Consider the following 25,598-nt stretch of genomic DNA (forward strand, 5'->3'; position numbering starts at 1 on the left):
GTATTTTCTTTGGTTATTTTTTCCACATACATTAGTTCATGGTGGCAGGAGAAACACCTCATGTCACAGACCATATAGGGAAAAGCAGCTCCTTGTCACCACAGCATATCCACAATTTTACATAGTGCTTTTCCACATCCACAGCCTTACAAAACACAAATTTTGGAACAAGCCAGGTGGCTCATTTCTTACCTTTAGCCTGATCTGAGTCCTCACCACGATGCAGCTGCGTTTTTCACAAAATGTTAGAGTTCAAGAATTAACAAAATGCTGCTTCTTTTTCTTCTCCGTGAGCTGCAACAGCTCCTCTCTCCCCCCTACAAAAGGCCAAATCACTTCCCCTTCCCTGCTCACTTTTATACCCCTCTGCAGGCCCACCACCCTCCCAGGTGTGAAACTTCCATGGTGATAGCTTGTTCTTTAACCCTTCCTCATCCACATGGTAGGAGGGGCCTGTCCTGCTGCAAGCCATGCAGCCTTTGCTAGAAAACTAGGGCTTTTAAGGAATTCATCCAACAAATCTTATCTTTGTAGAGGTAATCCGATGGTACTTTTTGGAGAGAGCTAAATCACCAAATACTTATCCCTGCCCAGCAGAGGGATTTGAACTAGGTGATCTTTAAGGTCCCTTCCAACCCAAACCATTCCATGATTCTATAGATAGGCAGCTCAGACTGGGCATACTGTCCTGCCCTTGCTTTCTGTTTGTTTCTGAGACCCTGAAATGTTCAAGAGCGTTTATTTGCCAGGGCTTGTGCGTCTCTTAGAGGTGTATTTTCACTACCATCCTTTCCTGTTGATTCATGTAAATAGTGCTGCAGCAATGCTATGTGGAGTGGAAAAATGAATCAATCCGGGCGGTCCCTTAATGGGTGATCTGTTTTGTAATATCTACCAAGGAATTTCTCCAAGGAAACTGTTTGCTTTCTTCCCAAACACTTTGTTGCCTAACTCTCAGAGGAACAAAACTGTCTTTATAGCTCATCGCAAAGTTGTTTCAACTTGCAGCCCAGTCCCCACATCCTCTGTTTGTTCAGCATTGCCTGGGAAGCTCCACCCTCACTTCCAGCTAATAACCAAGTTGACCAGCAGCTCAGTTTTCCCAGTTTCTCCTTCAGCCTCTCAGCAGTGTTTGCTTTCTCACTGGCTGTCAGCCTTGTGAGCAGGGACTGTCTGCACGTGGTGGCCTTTTGGCACTGGCAGCCCAGGACTTCTATAGTCAAGCAGCCTCTTCTGCTTGCTGGGAAGCACAGGATGATTGTGGGAACAGCCCTCTTCCAGTCTAGCAGCTATGGCAAAGAGGACAAGCTGCTCTGCTGTCTTGGTGAGGAAGCCTCTGAGCCTGGTGTCTCGAGTTTCACAGGTATGATGTTCAGGGATGTAATGCTGTGCCATCTCTTTCCTCTTTTTCTCTGAGTGCTTCAGGGAAGATGTGGGTCCTTTCAGGTCTATCTTTGTCTTGTAGTATGAGACCAGCCTCGGGCAGAACTGAAATCACCTACTTTTATCCAGGTTTTAGGATTATTGAAATGCTTCATTTCTATGATCAGTTAGACAGTATTTCAGAAACAGAGACCACGTCAGCGCTTGATGTGATTCTCAAAATTTAGCATAGCTACCTCCTGCTCTTGGACCAAAGAGATCAGGAATTGCTGTGTTGGCAGCACGGGGTAGGGGACAAAACACCCCTTACATGTTGGCTGAATAGGAAAAGCATTCATATCCGGAGAGAAGGAAGTTGTATTGTGGGAATAAAGAAAAGGAAGGAGATGGATGAAGCGTAACCTCCGTGCATGGTCGTGTACTACCTTGGTCACTAAAGGATGATGTAAGTTTTCCATTGTATAGGAAATGAAAGTGGTCATATATGATTTATGGTGAGCCTTTAAAAGGAGCTGATAAAAACCAAAACTTCCCAGCTCATTTCCTTACTCTTGGTGTGAATAGAGATTGCAGACTATTCAATCAGAGGGGTATAATTTCTGATATGCTCTGGTTATCTTATTTTCCCAAACAAGGTCTATTTGATTATCATGTTTCACTGACTTCCTGTATCTGTACATATTGGATGGTATAGACCCCATGCTGTGTTGAGCAGCACAGGTGATTATGTAATAATAACCTGCAGTAGGTGCTTTTACATCGTGGTAAATTCCCCTTTAGTAGATTCTGGATAACCTTTACATTTGCTTAAGCATCCAAGTCACTCTGAAAATGAAAGTGAAGGAAGTTACTGAGACATGAACTCTTAAAAGCATTTGATTTTTAGGTAATGTGATTTTTAGGTAAGTGCTGGAGCTATGTGATTGAAGCTCCTCATCAAACATTAACTTCTGCTGGCTTTTTTTTTTGTACAGAAAGTGGGTGTTAAGAACATGTGCCAGTCTTCCAGGTATTCCTAAGGAAGTGGTGGTAGCCCCACATCTGCTTTGGCTCCTCGCTGGCAATCCAGCACAGCACCACCAGTGGTTTCATGTCAGCAGAGCTGCTCAGCACTAAACAGCAGGTGGCATTTCTGCTGGATTTGCCTTGGCTGTTGTGCCTGCTGCTGGGCTTGGGGTGGTCCTGGGGTTTGCTGCAGCATCTCTGAAGCTGACCTGACACTGGGCTGCTTTGGCTGACCCATCCATCCAGCAGTTGGTTAAATGCTTCACTCAGTGCTCTGATCAGCAGGGGTTGGATGCTCAGTTCATGAGCTTTTCTGGTTAGAGAAAGAAACCTTCAACATTGCTTGAGAACAAATGCTTAAGTTTTAGTTCAAAGCCTTTCACATTTCAGCAGATCTATAATTGAAAGTAGGAAGTTATTTAGATGCCATTAAGGTATTTTGGAGCTGAAAGGTCAGATATTTTTGGAAACACTGCCTACTTTTGTGTTTGCTCCTTAGCAGTGATGTGCAAGTCAGATTTCTTGTATAGTACATTCTCTGAGTGACTTTGCTTAAGGCACTGAAACCCTCTCTCTAACTCAAGTCACTGGAGGAGTAAAAAGAATGTATTATTGAATTAAATATGTATTTTTACTCCATAAAGAGAGCTGGATGTAGGAACTGGTGTTCTTTCCTGGTGTTTATCAGCTGGACATGCATATGCACATACCCAGCTCTATGAAATTACAGTGGGATGTTGCAGTTATGCTATAATGCAGGTAGCTGAGCAGTCATCCTCTTTTCCATGGTAGAACCCAGTCTGATGGGTTACTATCTTGTAAAACTAATTGCAGCTGATGGTTAGGAACAAAAAAATCAAGTTACCTTTTGGTAGCTTAATCTCTCATCACTTCAGTTCTTGCTAGGAGAATCATAATAGAGGGCTCCTTTGGCAAGGCTCAGGAGTTAGGTTATTAAGTAATTGCAAGATGAGGAGCAAGCAGTATAACTCTGAATTATTACCAAAAATGCAGTCAAAAGCCACTTAGGCTACATGTGTAAAAACAAAATGGAACAAATCTCAACCATTTACTTTCTCATGTGCCTACAATACAGTTGATTGCATGTAGATGCTGGGAACACCCCTTACATCCCCATTTTCCAGGCTTGAACTCTGTCCTGTGACACAGATTTGGCATACATTTCCCTATTACTTGGCACAGGCCTCTTCCTGTTTTGTGTCTCACTGACTTCCCAGTTTTCCCATCCAGTATTACATTTGAGCTCTTTGTTCCCTTTTAAAAGTGCCTTATAGACAAGCTCTTGCTCACTGCTATAAATCTCATGGGAGTGTGGGCAAGAGGAGGTGTTACATACACACATTTTCTGGCAATGGTCTGCTTAAAAACATCCTGAGCCTGACATCTCAGCCCCTCAGGTATGGGTCAAAGCAATGACTGTAAAGTGAAAAAAGCATCCCAACTTTTTAAAGAAGACTTTTTTTGTGTTTGATGCATTTAATTAAGTACTTTTACAGTGAATTGAAGAGATTTTGGAAATATGTATTGTGACAGGAACTTAACTTCAGTTGTGCCATCAAAGAAAATATTTGTATCTTTAAACCTTTGTATTTTTTGCTCTTTTGAGCAGCCCACATGTATGAAATCACATCATCACTCTTGCTCTTGTCTTAATATTGAAATTTATTCTGCTACATATTCCTGGGAAACCTCCCTCTGGGTTAGAAAGCCAATGATGGTCTTGGCAGAGCCACTACCATTAAGTGCTTGGGCAGTTTTGCTTTCCTTACTACAGTTCTTTCCAAGACCATGTATATTTAGATTGGTTTTGTCCCTGTCAGTTTTCCATCTCATAATTACACAGTCTTGAAATGTATTATAAATCACCACCATTTCTGCTAATCCTGAATCAGTTACTGTCCCAACCTATAGACCTAATTTGTGTCATAATTCAGTCTGTCTTACCTGTATCTGTAGTGTTGGTTTCAGATCCAGGCTATCTACTTGAGCCACAGAAAGAATAAAGACATAAAACATAACATTTCAGCACTGAAAGGTTTCTTTCACTACTTCACATGATAAAAAGCACTTAATGCTTAAATATTTTCAAATAGAGGTGTATAGAAATAGAAGTATATATAATAAATATTACATAGAAATTTTATAGATGCAACTTGGTATCTAGGCAGTTAATCACCTTCTCCAGGCCCTGTTAGGAGTAACCTATAGGACAAAGAGTCAGCAAAGTGGGGGTTGAAAAACACCGATCTGAATTGTGTAGATGTGGTGTTCCCCTTCCATAAAGAGCACATTGTGCTTTGCTCTGCTGCACACTGCATTCTGATCTGCTTGCAGTTGTACACAAAGTCATGTCCTCACCTGTTCTTTCCTCAGAGGCCCTGCACCGCCCCTATGGCTGTGATGTTGAACCCCAGGCACTGAACGAAGCCATCAGATGGAGCTCCAAGGAGAACCTGCTTGGAGCCACTGAGAGCGATCCCAATCTCTTTGTTGCACTTTATGACTTTGTAGCAAGCGGTGACAACACGCTCAGCATCACCAAAGGTAAGGAAGGCTCTGACACCACGGAGCAGCTACTAAGCTGAAAACTTAGCAACAGAAAACAGAAAGCAGGATCCTTCTCTGGATAGGAACAGGACTGAGTGGAGTTAGGGAAGATTATTCTCTGAAGTGATGACTACAAGTAGATGGTCCCTCACTCACTTGGCTTGCAGAGACACCTGCTGGGCAGTTCTCCCGGTACAGGCACAGCTCTGTGTGACATGGCCCAACAGCCCATCCCAGTCGAGCTCTTCCCTTTCTAGGCTCCCCACATCACCAGCATGTTGAGACATCAGTTGTAGGGTGGGAGAGAGGAAAACCTTTACATTATTTATGTTAACAGAATTCAGCACTTTCAACTGGAGCAAAATCAATAATTAAGAATTTCAGGGATTTTCTATTTCTGTTCAATGGTTGTATCAGAACATGACCTGCTGCAGACCTGTTTGAAATCACATCATTTAAGGCTTCAGGATGGAGACAAATGTCATCCCTCCAGGAAAAAAAAAAAAAAAGTCTTTCTAGTCTAAAAAGCTGGACAGGAAGCTTTTTGAGTTCATCAGTCACTGCAGTAAGTTAGGGAACAGTAGCCTACAGATTCTGTCTGAAACTTTGCTACATACAAAGTATTTATGAAGTAGTTTAGTTACATATGCTTCAGGTTTGTATTGCTAAGCTACAAACCCAGGCTTACTCAGCTGACAGAGAGTATCTCCCTTACTGAGACCCCAGGGATTGTACTGTGCTTATTTTGCTTTTTTTTTTCTTTCTGGTCACAGGCGAGAAGTTGCGAGTCCTGGGCTACAACCAGAACGGTGAATGGAGTGAGGTACGTTCGAAGAGACAGGAAGCTTTTTGAGTTCATCAGTCACTGCAGTAAGTTAGGGAACAGTAGCCTACAGATTCTGTCTGAAACTTTGCTACATACAAAGTATTTATGAAGTAGTTTAGTTACATATGCTTCAGGTTTGTATTGCTAAGCTACAAACCCAGGCTTACTCAGCTGACAGAGAGTATCTCCCTTACTGAGACCCCAGGGATTGTACTGTGCTTATTTTGCTTTTTTTTTTCTTTCTGGTCACAGGCGAGAAGTTGCGAGTCCTGGGCTACAACCAGAACGGTGAATGGAGTGAGGTACGTTCGAAGAACGGGCAGGGCTGGGTACCCAGCAACTACATCACACCAGTGAACAGCCTGGAAAAGCACTCGTGGTACCACGGGCCGGTGTCCCGCAGCGCAGCAGAGTATCTGTTGAGCAGCCTCATCAATGGCAGCTTCCTGGTCCGGGAAAGCGAGAGCAGCCCAGGGCAGCTGTCCATCTCGCTCAGGTACGAGGGACGTGTTTACCACTACAGGATCAATACCACCTCAGATGGAAAGGTAAGGATCTCTGGATAACGCTGTGAGGAGAGGAAATAAGGTTATGAAGAGGTGGCACAGAATCTCAAGTCGTAGACTGTTAAGAGAGGGGTGGGTGAGGCAGAAAATGGGTCCACTGGTTGATTTATTTAAATAAAGAACACGTTCCAAGTGTTCGGTGGTGACTCATGGGACACCACTTTGGAGGAAGTGCAGACAGTACTTACCCTGGCTGACAGCAGCTAGGGAGCAAAGCAGTTGTGGCTTGATGTGCTATCTCTCCATTGATCCACTCAGAACAACCAGAGCTTTGGGAAGTCAGCAGTTTTGATCATCGTTTTGAAACCTTGATCAAATAACAGTCTGATGTGTTGAGTGATGCAGAAACTGGCTTTGCAGCCAAGTGCAAGAATTGCAGTTTCTAGTCCTGGAAAGCATCAGGCAGGAGCCAGAACTGCTCTCAAGTGATAGCTTATATCTAGCAGTCCTCTGCAGGTAAAAAATTCCACAGATTAGTATTAATTTGCCCAACAACCTGGGAATAGATACTCTAAAATTTGGGAATGAATACTTTAAAATTTGGGAATAAACACTCTAAAATTTGATCCCCTTACCTGCTTGTTAGTTTCTTTTATTTTTTTTTAAACCTGCTAGAATGTTTTTACTGTACCTGTTTCCCAGTGTTACTGAAATCTTGCAGCTGCCTTCATTTAAGTAGATTCTGGTTCATCCTTAACAGGTATACGTGACAGCAGAAAGCCGTTTCAGCACACTGGCAGAGCTGGTGCACCATCACTCCACAGTAGCAGATGGACTGGTGACAACTTTGCATTACCCAGCACCCAAGTGCAATAAGCCCACTGTCTATGGAGTGTCCCCCATCCACGACAAGTGGGAGATGGAGAGGACTGACATCACCATGAAGCACAAACTGGGGGGAGGGCAGTACGGCGAGGTGTACGTCGGTGTCTGGAAGAAATACAACCTCACAGTTGCTGTGAAAACATTAAAGGTGAGGTTTCAGATTGTTACACACTGTTTGGTCACCATTTATGATAAGAATAAGGAAATTGCAATGTTCTCACTTATATCTCTAATGATCTGAGTATCAGAAAATGGAACATGCTGTTCTCTATAAAATCCACGCTTGAGAGTAGCTTTGCAGAACAAAGTCAGCTTATCAAACTTTGGCTTAGAAACAACTGACATTTGGGCCCAGTAAGCTCCTGCAGGAATGTCCCAAGTCAGATCTGTAGAAATGGATGCCCAGTCCACTTCCCTTCCCTCTGAAGAGCTGTGGAAGCTTTAAGAACTCAAAGGTATTGGAAGTATCTTCTACAACCTCTCCCCTACTCCTGGAGAAATTCAGATTCTCCATTTATCTTCCTTTTCAAAACCTTCTGATGTTTCAGCATTAACACCTACAATTCTATGTACCCCCTAAGCTTTCAAGCTTAATTTTTATAGCTAGGTAGGGGAGCTAAGCCAGTGATAGTGAGAGTCTTCCCCTCCCCAGCCACAACTGCTTTGGCAGGCACAATAACTATCAGACAAGAAAGCCTAGTGCTCTCTGGGTACTGCAGGTCTGTCACTTAGCCATGCCACAGGCCAGCCAGCTTTTCAGGGCTATATTTTGCTTTTACCAAAGTCAAACCAGCAGAATGGAGACAAGGATGCCATTATTTATCTTCAGCTATGATGTGTGGTGTTCAGCAGTCCTTGAATCCATCATCATGAAGATGAATTTTCTCCTTTTGCCTCTCTGTTTATCTAGGAAGATACCATGGAGGTGGAGGAGTTCTTGAAAGAAGCTGCTGTGATGAAGGAGATCAAGCACCCAAACCTAGTGCAGTTGTTAGGTGAGTGAAATTCCTTGCTCTTTCTGTTCTTTCCACCAAAAGAAAATGTCTTGCTCAAAGCAGTGGCAGATTTTCAGTATTTATATCACTTTAAAAATCACATCAGGTTCTGGGATGGTATTTTTGACAGTTTACTTATTTATATAGTATTGGAGCCAAGAGACACTAATTCTAAATGAAACATCAAATATAGTCACTTAGAGCAGGCAGCTTTGCTGTTGAGGCACAACTATGCATTATAGCCAAGTATGCAATATCAGTCCTCTTAGATTGTACCCTTAGCCTTCAGCATGCTCCAGGGTTCAGTTATCAGGGTCAGATTCCTTTTCTGCTGTGTTAAATCAGATTTTCAAAATTATTTCCCACAACTTATTTTTTCTGATAGAACAAAAATGACAAGAATAGCCAAAGGAAAAAAAAAAGATATTGGAAGCACAACAAGTAGTGTTTTTCAAATTTCTCAGATCAGAGGCATTTATAGAAAAAGCAGCACTGATTAGAATAAATTAGTCCCTAATGAAGCAGAAGACCACCAGATTGCTGCTGTCATAATGGACCCCTTGTGTCACACCAAATAAGTCAATGAGATCAAGGCAGTGGAGATGCAAGTCAGATCAAGCAGCACATGAACAGAAGAAATCTGCAGGCAGTACAGGCTGGCTGTGCCCTGTTTGTCTCACTGGCAAATGCAGAATATGATGATCACTATGAAATAGGCTGCATAGCTGTTAATTCTACATGTACAAAGATTCTTAAGGAGACACCCTAAAGCTTTCCTAGTGTTCAATTGCCTCTGGACTTTTGCTGCTTTCAGGAGCAAAGCTGTCAAACCAAGCCTAGGATGAAAGGAGAAATGTGAGGAATGTGAAGGCTTTTAATAATGGCAACTATTCTGTACCCATTTAAAAAATGGACACAGATGAAGTGTCTGCCTAGCCCTGTCTGGTTCCAGGGGTAGAGAGTAAGAGCTCTCTCATCAAAGAGAGGCATTTTTGCTCTTTCTGGTGCACAGCATAGTTGTGTTTTACCCCTGTAAGGGTAGGAGCAGGCCTCCAGCAGAGCTGCAGGGGCAGTTCAGAGAGATTTGACATGAGTATCCTGTTGCCCTCCTCCTCCTCCTCCACTGATACATACTTGGTACATAACTGTGATGACTGTAGCAAGTAGTCATCCCAGGAATGTGTGAGAATGCTGCTTTAGGAGCAGGTCCCACTGTGCTGATCACTTACTTGCCTGCCAGCACACATGGGAGTGCTTCACATTACTCTGTAGTGACATTTCAGTCTGGAAATCTTGCCAGTTGACAGGTACCTGTGTCCAATTGGTCCCTCTTTAGCTTTATGAAGGAAGAGAGGGGAAGAAAAGGAAGTCATATGTGTTCAAAATAGCTCTTATTTCATTCTGTAACTGTCTGAAGAACAGCACTACTCCTTCAGGTGTATAAAATAGGAACAGTGCTGCTTTGATGGGCCTGCTTCTCTCCATCCATAAAGTGGATGAACAGGGTAAATAGATGGAAGCTCTGAATTTTCAATTGGGCAGCATTGATCTGGGTCTTGAGATGGAAGTCTCCGCTTTTCAGGGAAACATCGCTACAAAATGCAACAAATGGATACTAAATCAGAAAGAGTGGTAAACTAGGGAGAAAGGGAAGCTTTATTCACATCTTCCCTCCTCCTACTGCTAGGTGTGTGTACCCTGGAGCCACCCTTTTACATTGTGACAGAATACATGCCATATGGGAACCTGCTCGACTATTTACGGGAATGCAATCGGGAGGAAGTGAGTGCTGTTGTGCTACTCTACATGGCCACCCAGATCTCCTCTGCCATGGAGTACCTGGAGAAGAAGAACTTCATTCACAGGTGGGTAAAGTCATGTCAAGCTGGTCCGGTTTCAGACTGCAGTGATTGAACAGGCCAGCAGCACAGTGGCCCAGGAATTCCTCATTTGGGGATGTTTCTTCCAAAGATAGGTTTCACACTGGCTTCTCCTTTGATTGTTCTGGTTTCAATACTGTCCTGCAATACCTTCCCCTGTGACTTTCATAAAAGACTTAAAATCTTGCGCCCAGCTGCCTGACAGCTATGAAAGTTGCTGTTGCCCTGTTCTGATGTACCCCCTATATGTCAGACACTGTCAACCCCAAGCCTTGTTTTACTCCAGTGAGATAAAACCATGCCATGAAGCTGCTATTGTGTGTGATAAGCTGCTGATTGCACCCTATTCTCAGGAAACATAAGCTTCCCATCATAACAGCTATCAGTACTGGAAATGTAACAGAATTTGAACCCTAATCCTGGCTTACCTTACTGCTCCTGAGAACAAGTCAGCCAATTTCTGACACAGCTCAGAGCAAAACTCAGCTATAGAGGGTTTCCTTATTCAGGAACCACAAGACTGTATTCAAAAGTCCTGCTCTTGCTCCAGTAAAGGAATGTGCTTATTTTCCTTTGCACAGGGACCTGGCAGCACGGAACTGCTTAGTTGGAGAAAATCATGTGGTGAAGGTGGCTGACTTTGGCTTAAGTCGCCTTATGACTGGAGATACCTACACAGCTCATGCTGGAGCCAAGTTCCCAATCAAATGGACAGCTCCTGAGAGCCTGGCCTATAACACCTTTTCCATCAAATCGGATGTGTGGGGTAAGACAACTCCACTTCAATGTTCTTTTTCATTTTTTCTCTGCCAGCCTAGACAGTAATTTGCTTTCTAGCTCAGACAGAAATATGTGAGGGGGAGACAGTCACAAAGCGAGGCCACAACTTCATGAACCATCAGCATTTTTAGCATGTAATGTCTTCACCTAGGCTGGCCTGAACTATCTGCAAGAAGATGATGCCTCCTCAAGCTGCTGTACAGGCCGCAATGTAACGAGCAATGCAAGGGGAGGGCAGATTTATGACCAGGAATCTTGTTTTCCTCCTTTTGCAGCCTTTGGGGTGCTGTTATGGGAAATTGCTACCTATGGGATGTCACCATACCCAGGCATTGACCTCTCTCAGGTGTATGATCTGCTGGAAAAGGGCTATCGGATGGAACAACCAGAGGGGTGCCCTCCAAAGGTTTATGAACTGATGAGGGCATGTGAGTATCTTCTTCTAATCTGGGGGACAAAGCCTGGGAAGGGTAGGAAAAATCTGTATTTAACTCTGAGGTCCTTGCTGCTCAGTGCTGTTTTGTTAGCTAGTGTGGGAAAAGCCCTGTCACCTAAGACATACCTGGTTACTGATGCAAAATGAGGATGGTCTCTAGGGAAAAAGAATTCACTTTTAAAAACTGCCATCTCTGAGTACAGTTAGGTAGCACTTTGTGGCAAACAGTCCTGGTAGTTTGTCAGTAGACTGTGGAAGAACCAAATTAGAAGAAGATTTAGTTCTCTGCAAACACAGCACCTGTGCAGGGAACATGTAGTTGACAAGGCTGTGCAAAACCAATCCTCTAAGCATGTTACTTAGTATTGGCCATGAAAAGCTCCCTCATGCTCCATAACAAATTGAAAATCTACTAATAAAAGACCAAAAGATACAGTGTGCTGTGGGAAGAGAGCAACAGAGTTTAAGAGTGTTGCCAATCTCCTTCAGTCCTGCTAGAACAGAGAACCTGTTGGGCAAAAGACTGAAGATCCTAGGGAGCAAAACATGCTGTTGACCAAGGGGACCAGCCTGATCACCAGCATGGCCAAGAAAGTCAAGGTGAACTGCAGTTAGGAAAGAAGGAAGCTGAGTAACAATAAAGGATATTGTTTCACAAACAACAGGAAGCTGAAAAAAACCCTAAAGCAGGGAATTATATTAATGCAGCCCAATATGAGCAGAATGCCAGTCACTTCCAGACCCTCTTGTGATATCAGCAGATAGTGCTTCCAGAATGCATTCCCCTAGTGCAGATGTCAGCTACAGAAATTACACTTTTCACCAGGATACCCTTCCATAACTTTCCTAGCTCCATCTTGGAGCAGTGCCCTCTCCTCCCCTGTCCCCTCACAAGCTGCACACATTCTCCTTTTTGAAGGCTCTGACTGAATTTCAGTATGAGCAGAACGTTGCCTGGAGCTTTTCACATACAGTTATCTGTGACTGGGTTAGATGAGTTCAGTTCAAACAGCCAGGGTAGCAAACATGGGACTCTTCTTTGCAAAAAAAATATTAGGAAGAGGGACAGGGAGATCAGAGAAAGCTGAGGAGTTGGCACACAACTGGGATGTTTAGAACTGATTCCTTCCTCTTGAGACCTATTTTTTAGGATACAGTAGGGTGACTGCTGCTGGAAATATCTGTGAATGACTCTTAAGCCTGTTTAATGGTAGGAGATGAGAGTCTGACTGTAGTTGAGAAAAGATATATTTTCTGTCTCCTTGGATACAACAAAAAAAATCCCCTACCTGTTTCAGACAGTGAGACTTACTCTACTTCTCCCATTGCAGGTTGGAAGTGGAACCCACCAGACCGACCTTCCTTTGCTGAGACCCACCAGGCCTTTGAAACCATGTTCCATGACTCCAGCATCTCAGAGGGTGAGAATCATAGAATCATAGAATCCTAGGGGTTGGAAGGGACTTCAAAAGCTCACCCAGTCCAGCCCCCCTGCCAGAGCAGGGGCACCCAGAGCACATCACACAGGAACGTGGCCAGGGGGGTTGGAATGTCTCCAGAGAAGGAGACTCCACAGCCTCTCTGGGCAGCCTGGCCCAGGGCTCTGTCACTCTCACAGCAAACAAGTTCTTCCTGATGTTCACATGGAACCTCCTGGGCTCCAGTTTGCACCCATTGCCCCTTGTCCTATCACTGGACATCCCTGCACAAAGCCTGGCTCTGCCCTCCTGACACTGCCCTGAACAGATCTGTAACCAGGGATGAGGTGGCCCCTCAGTCTCCTCTTCTCCAAGCCCAACAGCCCCAGCTCCCTCAGCCTTTCCTCAGCAGGGAGATGTTCCCCTCCCTCCAGCATCTCTGTGCCTCTGCCCTGGACTCTTTCAAGCAGTTTCAAGAGAGCCCCTGTTGCTTTATTTCTGAATCAGCACTGGAATTTATACCCCAGAGAGCTGTCTCCTGTGGATGGGCTCTTCAGGCTTATCTGCTAGCTATGGAGGTTGAGAGGCTTTGTCCCTTAATTAATTTCTTAACTATGTCTGCAAATACATGCTTTTAATCAGTGCACAAATACTGAATAAACTTTAGACATATACCAGACATATATACAATATAGTAATTCATTAAAGCACCAAGATGCCAAAGAATTAAGAATATAGTCTCCTCTGTTAGAGGAAGCCTCTTCTTTACTAGACTGTAGAGTAAGGAATAGTGAATGATGCTGAAAGATGTTTGCAGGTCACAGTCCACTGCTGACTGAAGCAATTAGGTAATGAAATTTTATTCTATCAGCTTTAATTTTTAAAAAGTGTGCTTTAATCTCTGGATTTTCTACTTAGCTGCTTCTAGGAGCATATCTGTACAACTCTCAAAAGCAATCAACTAGAAGGTAAATACTGGTGAGAAGTGTGATAAAAGACAAGCAGAACAGTTGCAGCATCTTCTATTATTTTTTTTTTAATTAAATATGAAGCAGATTCATCCAATTCCCTACTGTGGAAAAAAACACACAAGATTGAGTTCTAACTGAGAGGATCTCTAGTAGGCACATCAAGTGCCCCCCACAAATGCCAGCCTGGATGTGACCAGGAGGCTGTGGCTTTTTCCAGTGTTTTTCAGTCACATACCTTGTGTTGATGTTGGGAAGGAAACATGCAGTCTTTGTTTCCAACAGGGAGGTGGAGGGAATTGCCTCAAGCAGAGCACCTTTAGATCTGGAGAGGACACAATTTGTGGGGGATCCCAGAAGCATCCACAGCAGGCACCTTAATTAAAAACAAGAGGCAAATATGTTCACTGCTGTCTTTAGTTCTTGAGCAACCCTTGGCCTAGCAGAGAGCTGGGTTTGTACCAGACTTCTTGTGCAGATCCTACCCCTGTTTCTTTTTCTCTGAATTTACAAAGACATAAATGAAAGTCTTAGGAAAAACATCAAGTCCTGAATACTTGTGGACCTGAGCAAAAACTAAACCCATAAACATACATAATTCTCAGTTATGCGTCTCCTCTTGCCAGTCTAGGTTTGCAGTAATGACCTGGGGTTTTTTTCCTCTCCACTGCCAGTCTCTGTTCCAAGTATTTTTCAAACTTTTTATTTTTTTCCCCTCACAGAGGTAGCAGAGGAGCTTGGAAGAACAGCTTCCTCCTCATCCATAGTTCCTTACTTGCCTCGGTTACCCATGCTTCCCTCCAAGACTAGAACACTGAAGAAACAGGCAGAGAACAAGGAGAACATTGAAGGAACACAAGATACTGTGGAACACTCAACTTCCAGCTCAGCACCAGGTATGGGCACTGGGACAGTGAGGCCACATGTCCTGGGACAAGTTTGGTGCTGGTGGGAATTGCTAGAAAACAGAACAATATGGTGTGGGAAGGTGCTTTGTGCTGCTGTGTCATTAGGGCTGTTGGCCACCTCAGCAGCCTAATTTACTGTCCTAGCAAATAGAAACCAGTGCAGGATGTTCAATGTTCTTTAAGTAAACCCATTTTTTTTCCTTTTCAGTTTAGTTCAGCTGCTTTTTTTGTAAATGACACCTTCAAAGCTCAAGTTGACAATTCAACAAGAGGTTTTCTTTTATACTTGTGACATTTAGGGATGGAGGAAAAAAAACAAACACCACTACAGGAAGGGAATAAGAAACTGGAAGAAAAGAGCAACTTCCCTTTCTCCTGAACTCCCTCCTAAGTGGCCTCCTCTGTGTAGACACCAGACAAGTCATGCATGCAGAAGTGGGGGAAAAAGTTAAAAAAAGATCAAAATCACACCAGCTTTGCACAAAAAATCAACGTGCTGACTTTCCCCTCTCAACCTATTTCTGCAGAACCTGGGCAGCTTAAATATGCCAGGCCCATAAATCCCACTGCAGGATAGGGAAGTGGAAATGGGAATTGATTTGCAGACTCACCCGTGTTTCCTCTGCCCAGGTTTCATCAGAAGCTCACAGCCAGCAGGCGGGTCTCCCGCGCTGCCCCGCAAGCAGAGGGACAAGTCACCCAGCAGCCTGTTGGAGGATGCCAAAGAGACCACGTTCACCAGGGACAGAAAAGGTGGCTTCTTCAGCTCCTTCATGAAGAAGAGGAACGCTCCCACACCTCCCAAGCGCAGCAGCTCCTTCCGGGAGATGGAGAATCAGCCCCATAAGAAATACGAGCTGACGGGTAACTTTTCATCTGTTGCTTCCTTGCAGCAGGTGGATGGGTTCTCTCTACCTCCCGTGCAGCAGGATGCAAGCCTGGCACCACCCAAGTGCTATGGTGGGGGCTTTGTGCAGAGGACCTTCTACAATGATGATGGCACTGGTACCAGCAGTGGTGGGGGCATAAGCACTGGTGGTGGGTGGTCGGGCATCACTGGCTTCTTCACACCACGCTTGATTAAAAAGACACTGGGTTTACGAGCGGGAAAACCCACTGGCAATGAAGAAGCTTCAAAGCCTTTTCCAAGGTCAAACTCTACATCTTCCATGTCCTCAGGGCTTCCAGAGCAGGATAGGATGGCAATGACCCTGCCCAGAAATTCCCAGAGGTCAAAAATGCAGCTGGAACGGACAGTGTCCACCTCCTCTCAGCCCGATGAGAGCACAGGGAGGGCCAATGACCTGCTTCCCAAAAGGTTTGAAGAAGGCCCTGCCTTGACCAGAGAGAGACCAAAAGCCAAACTCTTGCCAAGGGGCGCCACAGCGCTCCCTTTCCGAGCCCCCTCTGGATCAGAAGAAAAGGAGGGTCCAGGGCTAGCAGCAGCTCCTAAGGGCAAAGAAAAAAACAGTGGCCCACGTCAAGTGGTCCCTGAGGATGGCGAGAGACCGGGGTGGTCATCTCCAGTAAAGGCTGCAGCAATACTTCCAACCACTCATAACCACAAAGTGCCAGTCCTAATCTCACCCACTCTAAAACACTCTCCAGCAGACGTGCAGCTCATTGGCACAGACTCTCAGGGTAATAAATTTAAGCTCTTATCTGAGCATCAGGTCACTTCTTCTGGCGACAGGGACCGGCCCAGACGGGTAAAACCAAAGTGTGCTCCACCTCCACCACCAGTGATGAGGCTCCTGCAACAGCCACCTGCCTGCTCTGAGGCAGCAGAAGAGCTGAACAACGTGGCGGGAGCGCAGCAAGGACTGGAATCCAGCGAAGGGACTAAGAAGGCGGCAGCAGCAGCAGCACCTGTTGGTGGAAAATCTGGGAGGCCGGTGGTGCCTCCACCTCAAGTGCCTCTGTCCTCGTCTTCCACCTCCCCGGTGAAAATGGCCAATGGCTCGGCCGGAGCGAAAGTCACGCTACGAAAGACCAAACAGGCAGCTGAGAAAATCTCCGCCGACAAAATCAGCAAGGAAGCGCTGCTGGAGTGCGCGGATCTCCTGTCGAGCGCCATCGCCGAGCCCACGCCCAACAGCCAGCTGGTGGACACGGGGCACCAGCTGCTGGATTACTGCTCAGGCTACGTGGACTGCATCCCCCACACACGCAACAAATTCGCCTTCCGGGAAGCCGTGAGCAAACTGGAACTCAGCCTGCAGGAGCTGCAGGTGTCCTCAACAGCTGCTAGTGCCCCTGGGGCAAACCCCGTCCTTAATAACTTATTGTCATGTGTCCAGGAAATCAGCGACGTGGTGCAAAGGTAGCTACTGTCAGTTGGGGTAAGAGAAACACACACAGGGGGAGGGGGAGGGACTTTTCTTCTGTACTGATGCTTTCAAAAGGAAAGACTGATACTTGAGTCTGTGAAGTACCTCAGATCACTGAGTTCTCCTCACGTTTACAGGTTCATCTCAAAAAAAAAAAAGAATGGGGATGGAGAGAGGGCAGGTGAAAGCTGTAAGGGGCAGAACACCGAGTGTTTGTCCCTACTTAATCAGTCTAATCTGCTTGGTATGGCGAGGGAAGGATGTTCCTTGCTGCTCCCTTGGAGAGGCAGGAGAACTGATAGCAGGTTCTTGCTCTGGGAAGGATGGCTTGACGTGGGATAGCTGGAGTGCCAGAGTCTCTGCTGGCTGCTCGGCTGTACGGAGCCTCCCCTGTCTGCACTGACACATGATGTGGCCTCCTGACCAGGCAGAGGAGCCTCTGGGTTGGTACCAAGCAGTCTGAGCTGGAGCAGCTCTGCAGGGGACAGGTCGAATGCACTGACAGTATTCAGAGCTGCTGGAGGTGGATGCACTAGCCCAGATGGCTTCCACAGCACTGTTGCTGCTGTAATGAGAACTGCAAAATTTGTTACGATATGAACCTCTCCCTTTTCCCTCCTGTCCACCTCATCCACCACATGTTCTCATCTTCGTTGTATCGGAAGCGTCAGGGATGCTGGGCAGGCTTACCACTGGAATACCCCTTCCCCACCACAGCCTTCACTCTGTTGATACTTCTAGTGGTCGAGCACAGGTGCTGCTTGATGGTCTTTTTGTGAGTAGTTGGGGGCGTTTGCACAACTTGCCAGTGTTGTTCTTGGGGTGGGTGGTTTGGTTTGTTGTTTTTTTAAGCTCTAGATTGTTATAACTTGTTCTTGGGTTGACTCCCCAATTCTGATTCATCACCTTGAGGTCCCACAGTAGGTAAGGCAGAACCTCCACCACACCTGGCTCTTCCCTGCATTCCTTTAGTGGTCACAGTGCTGCGGGACCCACCCAAGAGGCAGACAGTGCAGCCTGGCCTGCCACACACCCTGCCTGCTGCAGGATTCCCTGGACCAGTCCCTCCTCTTGGCGTAACACTAACATTTTACATCTGTGGCTTCTTGGGATTTGTCCTAGTGCTTACCAGTCTCAGAGGCTTTCAGCTTCTCTGCATGTGAAGGTAACCAGGTATGTCAGCACACAGGCTAATCACAGCCATGTTTTTTTAAAATGGATTCCTGTATCTTAAAGGCTAGGCCAGACTCATGCTGTGGCCTGAGGAACATGCACAGACACGGCTCACTCCTCTCCCTGGGACAGGACAAGTGTCCCGGCTCTGCCTCAGAGAGCTCCTCCTAGGTTATAGCCTCCAGTGCCTACTGACAATCCCAGAATGAAAGCAGCTACCTGGTTGAAGCTGCATTCCTTGATCCTAGTGCTGTTTGTAGGCTGCTGTGGCCTCCAAGGGCCAGTCTGCTGTGTTTACGCACAAGTCCCCAAGATGTCACTGTCCTGGCAAGGAGGAAAACCTCAACTGTTGCTTTGAGAGAAGGAAACAGGCCTGGTACCTGGCTCCAAATACATATTACCCTGCATGCTGCTGCTCACTTCACACTAGTGGTGATGAAAGAGGGTCTGGCTTGCTTTGCACCTTAAATCTTGTAACTTTTGGCTAAAAGGCTTTTTTAACTTGTTCTTAAAGTGTGGTTGTGCTGCTTTTAGGTTGAGCATTTAGAGTTGGGCTGGAGCACACGCCCAACAGCCAGCTGGTGGACACGGGGCACCAGCTGCTGGATTACTGCTCAGGCTACGTGGACTGCATCCCCCACACACGCAACAAATTCGCCTTCCGGGAAGCCGTGAGCAAACTGGAACTCAGCCTGCAGGAGCTGCAGGTGTCCTCAACAGCTGCTAGTGCCCCTGGGGCAAACCCCGTCCCTAATAACTTATTGTCATGTGTCCAGGAAATCAGCGACGTGGTGCAAAGGTAGCTACTGTCAGTTGGGGTAAGAGAAACACACACAGGGGGAGGGGGAGGGACTTTTCTTCTGTACTGATGCTTTCAAAAGGAAAGACTGATACTTGAGTCTGTGAAGTACCTCAGATCACTGAGTTCTCCTCACGTTTACAGGTTCATCTCAAAAAAAAAAAAGAATGGGGATGGAGAGAGGGCAGGTGAAAGCTGTAAGGGGCAGAACACCGAGTGTTTGTCCCTACTTAATCAGTCTAATCTGCTTGGTATGGCGAGGGAAGGATGTTCCTTGCTGCTCCCTTGGAGAGGCAGGAGAACTGATAGCAGGTTCTTGCTCTGGGAAGGATGGCTTGACGTGGGATAGCTGGAGTGCCAGAGTGGCTGCAGGCTGCTCGGCTGTACGGAGCCTCCCCTGTCTGCACTGACACATGATGTGGCCTCCTGACCAGGCAGAGGAGCCTCTGGGTTGGTACCAAGCAGTCTGAGCTGGAGCAGCTCTGCAGGGGACAGGTCGAATGCACTGACAGTATTCAGAGCTGCTGGAGGTGGATGCACTAGCCCAGATGGCTTCCACAGCACTGTTGCTGCTGTAATGAGAACTGCAAAATTTGTTACGATATGAACCTCTCCCTTTTCCCTCCTGTCCACCTCATCCACCACATGTTCTCATCTTCGTTGTATCGGAAGCGTCAGGGATGCTGGGCAGGCTTACCACTGGAATACCCCTTCCCCACCACAGCCTTCACTCTGTTGATACTTCTAGTGGTCGAGCACAGGTGCTGCTTGATGGTCTTTTTGTGAGTAGTTGGGGGCGTTTGCACAACTTGCCAGTGTTGTTCTTGGGGTGGGTGGTTTGGTTTGTTGTTTTTTTAAGCTCTAGATTGTTATAACTTGTTCTTGGGTTGACTCCCCAATTCTGATTCATCACCTTGAGGTCCCACAGTAGGTAAGGCAGAACCTCCACCACACCTGGCTCTTCCCTGCATTCCTTTAGTGGTCACAGTGCTGCGGGACCCACCCAAGAGGCAGACAGTGCAGCCTGGCCTGCCACACACCCTGCCTGCTGCAGGATTCCCTGGACCAGTCCCTCCTCTTGGCGTAACACTAACATTTTACATCTGTGGCTTCTTGGGATTTGTCCTAGTGCTTACCAGTCTCAGAGGCTTTCAGCTTCTCTGCATGTGAAGGTAACCAGGTATGTCAGCACACAGGCTAATCACAGCCATGTTTTTTTAAAATGGATTCCTGTATCTTAAAGGCTAGGCCAGACTCATGCTGTGGCCTGAGGAACATGCACAGACACGGCTCACTCCTCTCCCTGGGACAGGACAAGTGTCCCAGCTCTGCCTCAGAGAGCTCCTCCTAGGTTATAGCCTCCAGTGCCTACTGACAATCCCAGAATGAAAGCAGCTACCTGGTTGAAGCTGCATTCCTTGATCCTAGTGCTGTTTGTAGGCTGCTGTGGCCTCCAAGGGCCAGTCTGCTGTGTTTACGCACAAGTCCCCAAGATGTCACTGTCCTGGCAAGGAGGAAAACCTCAACTGTTGCTTTGAGAGAAGGAAACAGGCCTGGTACCTGGCTCCAAATACATATTACCCTGCATGCTGCTGCTCACTTCACACTAGTGGTGATGAAAGAGGATCTGGCTTGCTTTGCACCTTAAATCTTGTAACTTTTGGCTAAAAGGCTTTTTTAACTTGTTCTTAAAGTGTGGTTGTGCTGCTTTTAGGTTGAGCATTTAGAGTTGGGCTGGAGCACAGGTGCAAGTTTAGAAGCTGGGCACTTCCATTTCCTTCTAGAACCATTGCCTGTTAGTGCTTGGAAGCAGAGTGGGCTGTCTCAGAGAGTGTCCCTGTCTTTTTCCATAGAGCATAATGAAACAGTGGCCTGGCAGATCTTCAGAAATGGGCTGGTAGCTAAGAATCCTCGTATTACTACTGGTCTGCAGTAAACAAAGTTGTGTCACAACACCTGAATGTGCACCAGTGGAACAGTACAGCAGGTAAACCAGATGATATGAGCTACACTTTCCACATAAGCGAAATGGGGAGGAAGAAAGCACCACGCCCCCCCCCCAACTGACAGGCATTAAAGTGAATTAGTTTTACTGCACTGAGCTGGTGGCACTGAAGTAGAGACAAATGCAAGTTACTCATCCTGCCTGAGTAGCACCCAGCCCTCCCAACAAAGCCTGCTGTAGGATCTTCAACTTGCCTCAGGTCAGTGGGGCAGGGGGGACTCTCCTGAGGCTCTGTCACAGCAACCTCAGCCCTGAAGCTGAGCACCCAACTCTTATGACCTACACTTTTTATCACCTTTTGCTGAGGGCTTTTGTGCTTTATCTCTTTCAGGCATCTTAATGGAAGGTGTGCATTGCTGCCCACCAAACTAATGGCTTTTGGGAAGGTGACCTGCAAAGGGAAGGCAGCTTGTGGAATTGCTTCACAACCAGTACTCGGTGGAAAGGCAGGGGAGCTTTTTTGGGGGCAGAAAGACAGGTCTTGTTTGCCCTGGCAGACAATCATGTGGTTTCATCACTGTACTACTATCACAGACAGACTGAAACTGAAGTGATTCTCAGGGGAAAGGTATTTTAACCAGAAAGTTTTAAGGCTACTAGTCCAGTTCTGATGAATATTTTTGAAAGAAGCCTTCTCCACCCCATGCCAGGCTTCCAGAAAAGCTCCAGCAAAAGTGACAGAGTAGCTAACAATTGCTGGAATTTTTAACTACTACAACTCCTCTCTTTCAGCCCTTTCTCACCCTTCCAAAGAAACTGTGCCCCCACAAAGGTCTGGTTCCCCTCCACTGGTCATCCCCACTTCCCTTCAGAGGCAGCTGGTTTCTTCTCCCCAGGGAAGAGACAATGAGCAGTACCTCTGTGACAGGGACCTCTGGATGTTACCTGGACCAAACCCCTGCTCACGCAGGGCCCACTTACAGCTGCCACCCAGGACCATGTCCAGCTGGCTTTTGAGTATCATCTCCACAGATGGAGACTCCACAACCTCTCTGGGCAACACAGAAACCCATTCAGTTCTGATCCCTCCAGTGGAGAAGAAACAACAGTGGAATCTGGAGATTTCTTGTCGTCACTCATGGAGATTGTTTGCTCTGCTCTTACCTATGGTCCTAGTAGCATCAGGGAGGTAGATGGTGGCAGAGGCAGCACTAACTTGACACTGGGATTTTGTCCCCCTAAATAGGAGGCTGCAGAATTGCTGCTGCTTCTGCTGCCCAACAGTGTTTTATTCCCAAACTGGAATTCTTCCCCGCCCTCTGGCAGGGTAGCTGAAAGCTGGTTCTGCTGTAAATCACCATTCAGTTGTTCATCCTTCCACAGCTACTCTCCTAAATTTGTTCCCTTCTCCCTTCTGCTAGTTCTGGCTTTCTATGCAGCCTTAAGTCTCTAGTGCAGCACCTTGCTGCACTACCTTTCAGCCTTACACAGCACATCCAGTGTAACATAAGGATGGTGGAGCTCTGTTATTTGCCCCATGAAGAGCACCTCTTACTCCACTCTTGAGGTTAGGGTCAAGGCATGAACTCCTGTTTGTGTTTTCTTTCCTCACCACTGTCAGGCAGCCCTATGGGGTGAGGATGCAATTGCAGCCAGGCTGTCTCACTTGCACTAGCACGGGCAAGAATAGGAAGTAACCTTCTTTGCATCAGGGGATGGCAGCACATAGGGGCAGTAACACCAAGCACAACACTTGCTCACACGAGTGAGTCCACGTGGAGCAGTTTCTCTTCCAAGCTATTGTGGGGAATTGGCCACCTCACAAGTGCAATTTCTCTTTTCTTCCTGCACTGTACACCCTTTTTAGCCCCAAAGTGGTACACTCAGCTGCTCTGACTGGCAGCACTTCAACTTCATAATAGTTTTCATTAGTGGGGATAGGGGTGAAGCTGAATTAAGAGTTTGGGTCTTGGGACTGCATCTAGTTTAGCTGCTGAGAAAGCAGAATTGAATGGAGCAGTGTGGCTGATGCAGAACACAGCGGGGAAAGGGGGCTGCCTGCTTCCATCCTCCTCACCTGGGACCTGTCTCCTGAGCACCACCAGCCTCATGTAGGTGTGACAAGGACACACACACCCTTGACTTACCGTCCAGCATGCCTAGGCAAGAGTTTTTTGGCACACAGCTCTTCGTGGGCAGTGGGAACTAAACCCCACAGTGTGGGGCTGCCCCAGAACTGCTGTGTTACCAGAGCAGCATCCCCTGCCAGGCAGTGGTTGTGTGAGCAGGCAGGATAGGTCACACTGGGCAGTCATAAAGAAGCAGACCCAGATGTCTGCACCACTTACCTGTGACAGGCTTCCCCGCACCCTGGCGCTCTGCATCCCATCTGTCAGTGCTCCCAGGCAGCAGCAGCAGCTGTGACAAGCACTCATGGATCCAGAAAGATCTTTTTTTTTTTTTGCAAAAGTATCAGGCTGCTGCCTTCTCTTCAAAGCACTCAGCCCAACCCTGCTGCTCCCCAGAGGAAAACCCAAGGGTAGCGACTAGTCCCGCTGCAGTGCCGGGGGCACCGTCCAGCACGGAAGGGCTGCACTCCAGTGGCCTATAGTGTGGAACAAATCCTTCAGCCTCTTCCCTCATGGGAGGAAATTCAAGGCTGTGGGACACCCGACTTATTTATGATACCTACGTGGTAAGAAATGTCTGTACCAAAGGAGGTTGTTCTTCCAAATGTCTCTGTTGTGCACAGGGGGTAAAGCCCCGTCGGCTCAGCACGCTGTTTGTGTCAGTAGTGAACTCATTGAGGGCAGGAAGTGGATTAAAATGAAACACGTTCATCACCAATCACTCTACCAGTGTTGTCAACTGTTTTTGTTTTTTAATTGTTATTGTAATATATTTTGGTTGTTTTTTTTCTAATTTAATTCTCTCACTATCGTCTGACTGTGAACTGCGAACAGTGTTAAACTTGATGTAAATAAGGCCCTTGGAAGGGCCTCTTTGCCTGTTGTTCCACAAAGTTTTGCCAATTTGCATTTTGTTTTAAATAAAGGTTGCAATATTTTATTGGCAAAAACCACCTGACTGTGTGCTGCTCTTTCTTAGGAAAAGAAGTAACTTGGTACTAACCTGAAGCTTGTTACTTTGGGTAGGAAAGAAAATGATAAACCTGTTAAAGAAGGGAAATAATTTCATTCTGTTAAGATTGCAGAGAAAAGCAGGATCTTTATTTATGCCTTTAAATCAAAACTAACATTGCCATGGCGTGGGTAGAGTGGATCCTGCTGTTGGGGTTGCATAATCAAACACTCAATACTCAAACACACATGAGTGTGACCTGCAGAGCACTGGGTCTTGCATCACTGTTTGAGCGTTGCCCTAGTTAGTCACACCACGACCTCCTTAAACAGTAACAGAGTCAGAACTGCTTAACACACCAACTTCATACCAGCCCCACACTGGCCAAACGGCTGATAAAGTGACTCCCTCCCACTGCAAACAGCATCAAGCCTATGCTGGGCAGCTGAAGATTCTTTTCCATGTAAAAAAAAATAAAATAAACATGGTTTATCCTGGTTTATACAACCTTCTAAGCAGCTAAACTTCAGCTCACTAACTAAAAACTTCCTAAACTTTCTGCCTGGCTTATAAAACACAGCTTGTTGGGTCCTTCTATGGGGCTGCATCCTCCCTTCCTGGGTCCATCTCCCTCTGCTCCTTCCCAGGCTGATTAAGAATGAGATTAACCATAAACCAAGTCTAAAAATACCCAATAACAGCACACGCTGGCACAGGCCCTGAGTTCCAGTCTAGTGACAACTTAAACTTGCCTCAGCTGAGCAGTGAGAAAGCAGCTGCCTTGGACTATGAAGCCTGCTTAGATAACAGAGCCAGCGTGCCCTGGAGGGAAACACGAGCTCAAAGTCCTCAGGAGCAGTGAGCGTGTCTGGTCAATCTTTTCCCAAAAGTCACTCTGCTCATCACTGGCACCACAGCCAGGCTCAAAGCTTAAAATAGATCAAAGGTCCACACAGGGGGTGTCCAGGGAGCTCAGCCCTGTCCCTGGCGTGTGCTGTCTCACCTCCTCACCCCAGCCCAGCTGTGCTGGAAGGGAGTTTTGACCTAGAGGTCACAAAGTGATTCCTGTAACACTGTCGAAATTTTTTTGGTCCTGCTGTAACTTTACTTATCACTGGGCAAGTACCCAGACAGCAAACAGCCCCTCGGTGTAGTAATGCTGATACCAGCCAAAAAAAACCACACCGTGCAACTTGAAGGAAAAAAACAAAGTAAAAAAAAAATAATCAAAATCAAACAAAAAAGAAACAACCCAATAGCAACCAAAAAAACCCATCAAAAAACAAAGGAAAAACCCCAAGCTTACTACATCCCTGAAAACCCAAATTCTCTGTTCCTTCAGCCACCATCCTCCTCAACTGCCCTTCTTAGCCCTTGGAAGGGGAATTAGTTTCCCCTTCTTGATTTTGCAGTGAACAGGCTTTTCACCAAGCTGCTCAGAAACATGTTTTCAGCAGAAGTTCACCTCATCCCCACAGCTGCTTCCATACAACGAAAGACTCCATTGAGAGAGGGACACTCCAAAATGAGAAGCAACAGATTTGACATCTCCAGAGGAGATACTCAGTCATTTTCTCTACACAGGGTCCTCCTCCCTGCACAAACCATCATCCTGGCACGAGTGTCCCTGAGCAGCAGACAACTTGTGAAGGCAGGAGAGCAAGAGAGAAAAGCCTGAACTCCAGCTAAACAGTTCTGTGCAGTTTGAGAGG

General features: G+C 46.4%; 1 protein-coding gene across 3 annotated transcripts; it reads left to right on the forward strand.

The window, feature by feature from the left end:
* The first annotated feature begins 1,254 nt into the window (after positions 1 to 1,254).
* Positions 1,255 to 16,885, forward strand: ABL2 (ABL proto-oncogene 2, non-receptor tyrosine kinase). 3 transcript variants are annotated; one of them, XM_009994637.1, is made up of 12 exons: positions 1,255 to 1,363; positions 4,783 to 4,953; positions 6,035 to 6,330; positions 7,049 to 7,321; positions 8,084 to 8,168; positions 9,856 to 10,033; positions 10,630 to 10,814; positions 11,104 to 11,256; positions 12,596 to 12,685; positions 14,373 to 14,546; positions 15,189 to 15,422; positions 15,738 to 16,885. In XM_009994637.1, exons 1-12 carry the CDS (start codon positions 1,255 to 1,257, stop codon positions 16,883 to 16,885), a joined length of 3,096 nt encoding a protein of 1,031 aa, XP_009992939.1. The 3 variants fall into 3 exon arrangements, with proteins under 3 accessions (XP_009992939.1, XP_009992938.1, XP_009992937.1); XM_009994636.1 differs by adding an exon at positions 3,332 to 3,346 and having other exon boundaries at positions 1,255 to 1,345; positions 15,189 to 16,885; XM_009994635.1 differs by having other exon boundaries at positions 15,189 to 16,885.
* The last annotated feature ends 8,713 nt before the right edge of the window (positions 16,886 to 25,598 follow it).

The sequence above is a fragment of the Chaetura pelagica genome, unplaced genomic scaffold, assembly GCF_000747805.2.
Source record: "Chaetura pelagica isolate M959 unplaced genomic scaffold, ChaPel_1.0 scaffold363, whole genome shotgun sequence".
Lineage (NCBI taxonomy): Eukaryota > Metazoa > Chordata > Aves > Apodiformes > Apodidae > Chaetura > Chaetura pelagica.